The sequence below is a fragment of the Asterias amurensis genome, chromosome 4, assembly GCF_032118995.1.
Source record: "Asterias amurensis chromosome 4, ASM3211899v1".
NCBI classification, from domain to species: Eukaryota; Metazoa; Echinodermata; class Asteroidea; order Forcipulatida; family Asteriidae; genus Asterias; species Asterias amurensis.
The window spans coordinates 10,023,577-10,026,952 of record NC_092651.1 but is presented as its reverse complement, the minus strand read 5'-3'; the positions used below and the strand labels follow the sequence as shown (position 1 = coordinate 10,026,952).

Below are 3,376 nucleotides of genomic sequence, written 5' to 3'. Positions count from 1 at the left end.
TTCAACGACCAACTCGACCGATCCAAGGCAACGTGTTCCTTTAAATTGCGTTTGGTTTAAGTCTCTAAGAATCATTCCAGGGAAAACTCACGCAGTCAAGGGACTGAAAACCCAATCCACATAGTGAAACTCGGCAAGACACCTTCACACAAATAAAGTGCGCTTACAAATTGATGTTTCCGCCGGGTTAAAGAACACATGTGGGGGAACAAACCAATATCATGGAGTTGCTTGAGCAGAAAAATGCAATATTATTTCTGCTAAGCAGGAATAAGTAGCATAACAGTCACAAAGGGTACCAGTCACAAAGGGTTCATTTGACATGGTAGTTTGGCTGGTAACTTTATTCTGGTAAGCGTAATTTCCTTGTGCTTAGCATCGTTTTGTGCTTAGGCCCTGGCACGCATCAGGGCCCAATTCAATAGTGCTGCTTCAGCTGATAATGTTGCTTATAAATTTGTACTTTGCAAAAATTAGCAGGATACCAGGCACAAATTCTACAAATGATATTGTATTTGACTGGTTACCTTCTGCTGGCAATCACAATTTTGATGCACTAAGCTGCTTAAAGCTGCTTTTTTGTGCCTAAGCAGCTCTACAAAATTGGCACCAGGTTTGTTAATTAAGTACTCACCCAGTTTTTGCAATATTAGTCCAGTAAGTTATCATTCGGTCACTCAATGCACGCTCATCGTCAGTAAACAGAGACCCGATTCCTGAGCCATTGAAGGGCAAACCAAACACGTAGGACAGCTCTTCCGAGTGCGGCGCTCCGTTCAACCAGGGGTATTTCACACGAGGCGTGCTCCGGTGATCAAACACGAACATACGCCTCGAGTTGGCTCCCCCGTAGATGCTGCCCAAGACCAGGTTCAAGCCGTAGAGAAAGTTCACGTCCAGCATGACGTTCGTGATCTGGTAGAGATTATCCAGAGTTCTGTTCAGCACGGACCAGTCTCTGTACTCGTGATAAATGGCTAACGATCTGAATTGGTTGTTTGACGTCTCGTCAGAGAGGGTGAAGAACTGAACCAGTCTGTCGAAGTCGGTTCGGGAGAGTCCAGTCGACTGGTTGACTTGTTTATGTATTATGAAGGGGAGCAGCTCCAACAAGGGGGATCCATCGTTTGATGTTATCCCAGCTATAATGTCATATTGGCTGAAGCTGATTGCTTTTGGAGGGAAAGTCTGTCTGGGGTAGAAGTTTCCGTCTATGACGGCTAGCCACAGCATGGGGATAATCACCTCTTTAGCCACTTCAAGACCAGCTTTCAGTACGACCTGGGCCGATTTGCTCCTCAGGCAGTCGACTATCATATGTGTATCAAACAAGAGGTTCCCGCTGTGATCACAACCGGCTTTGAGTGCAATCCGCTTGGCGTATTCTTTGAGTTGTTTCCCTACGGACTCCAGGCCGGCAGACCCGGCGAAGATGCCACTGTGGGCGATGACCCGGTGGAAAAGAGGCCGGCTTCCCGGAGCTGAGAGGTGGGCCATCGCCGTGGCACCACCAGCCGACTGACCGAAAAGCGTCACCCTGGTCGGATCCCCTCCAAACGCACCTATGTTGTCATGGACCCACTGCAGGGCGAGCTGCTGGTCAAGCAGACCGTAGTTCCCCGGTGCATTCTCGTCGTCCGTGCACAGAAACCCGAAGACATTCAACCGATAGTTGATGGTGACCACTATGACATCGCCACGGGACGCCAGAGCGGACGGGTCGTACCCACTCCCCTGCCCCGTCTCGCAGCTCCCCCCATGAATCCAGAACATCACGGCTACATTCCCAATTCTGTCTCTCCGTACGGGAGAGAATACATTCAAAGTTAAACAATCCTCACTTATCTCTCGAGCAGACTTCGGGATACGGACCACATAGTTCGGGTAGTACCTCGACACATCCTCTATATCCTGCGGGCAAGACGGTCCGTAGTTGACCGCATCGAGAGTCCCTTCCCACGATACCTTCGGGACCGGTGCTCGAAACCTCTGGTGTCCGGTAGGTGGCTCAGCGTACGGGATACCGAGAAACACCTCGTAAACGCGCCCGTCCAGCACCCGTGTCTCGCCGCGAACTCTCCCCGTCGATGTGCATACATCAACCTGGTCCGAACCGGACAACACCACCACCGTGGAGAGCACAATATTGAGTGTGAAAACCCTTGCCGAGAACATCAACAACATGCTTGCCGAGTGAGTGTCCAAGTGAGACTAAGCGTTATACCCGCTTGCAGTGTAGTACCCATCTGCCGTCATCTGATGATGTCTATTATTAGCGTCTTTTTAGATGTGGTCGTTGCCCATGGTATTAAGCATGCACGCGATGGGATTCTTCCTGATGCCTCATACATAATCCAACTCCTTAGGTATTTCTTCACATAGATCAGCAAATCTATCCATAGTTACTGGCTTGCGTGTGTTATTCTCTTCATTAGACATCTACTTTGCGTTGGGAAAAACACAACCGCTAGGAGGAACGACTAGTAAAAATATGAAAATCAATCCGCTGGCTGTATAGTCTGCGATGCTAGCATCGTTGGTGAATAAGGTCGACGCACTGCGTACGGACGGCACGGCTGTGCATATCAAGCTTCCCTACAGCCCCGAGGCTATCATTGATCACCCCCCCCCCCCCCTGAATCGAATAATAAGCTACGGTCAACACGCGCAGGCTAACAAAATTTCATCGTCGTATCTCAGGCGAACAAAAGGTATGTTTGCATTTGTACAACAAATTAATACAATTGAAATCAACCTGATGTGTTTGCATTTGGACAACAAAATAAAAAATGAATACACTTCAAGTCAACCTATAAAATGTATATCTCATCAAGATTTGATTATTTTTTTCTCTATTTAATATGAATTATGGAAGGGGTTGGCATGGGTTACTTTACAAAAGGAGGGTTTGATAATATGGTTTACGGCGAGGCAAATATTTGCCAGTCTCTCGCCTACAGATGACCCTATTCGTCACAATCGTGTGTGTTACAAAAAGAACAAACAAGACAATAGTGATCTCTTTGAAAATTCATTTTAAGGCACGACCTAGATTAATACTGTGTTTATTTTGTTGATCAAGTCACTAAAGATCCGTCTATTTCAGGTTGTTTCTATCTTGTAAAGATCCCCCAAAAATATAAATAACATAAATTTAATTAATTAAAAAACGACCCCAAACAAAAAGTTTAACTAAGTTAGTAAGTTATACAAATTAAATAATAAAACATGCCTGTGATATTTTTTCACAGGACTCGGGAAAGTACTGAGTATACAGCGCTTACAAACATCGATGTATGGGTAAAACCAAAATTAATAAATTAAATAATTGTAAACATATATAAAAACGCAGATATATTAAAGTGTATTTTTTGTA

General features: G+C 45.6%; 1 protein-coding gene across 1 annotated transcript; it reads right to left on the bottom strand.

Annotated features, from left to right (window-relative positions):
- Positions 1–630: 630 nt before the first annotated feature.
- On the bottom strand, positions 631–2,184 carry LOC139935901 (acetylcholinesterase-like). Its single transcript, XM_071930524.1, has one exon. The coding sequence runs from the start codon at positions 2,182–2,184 to the stop codon at positions 631–633; it is 1,554 nt and encodes a 517-aa protein (XP_071786625.1).
- Positions 2,185–3,376: the final 1,192 nt, after the last annotated feature.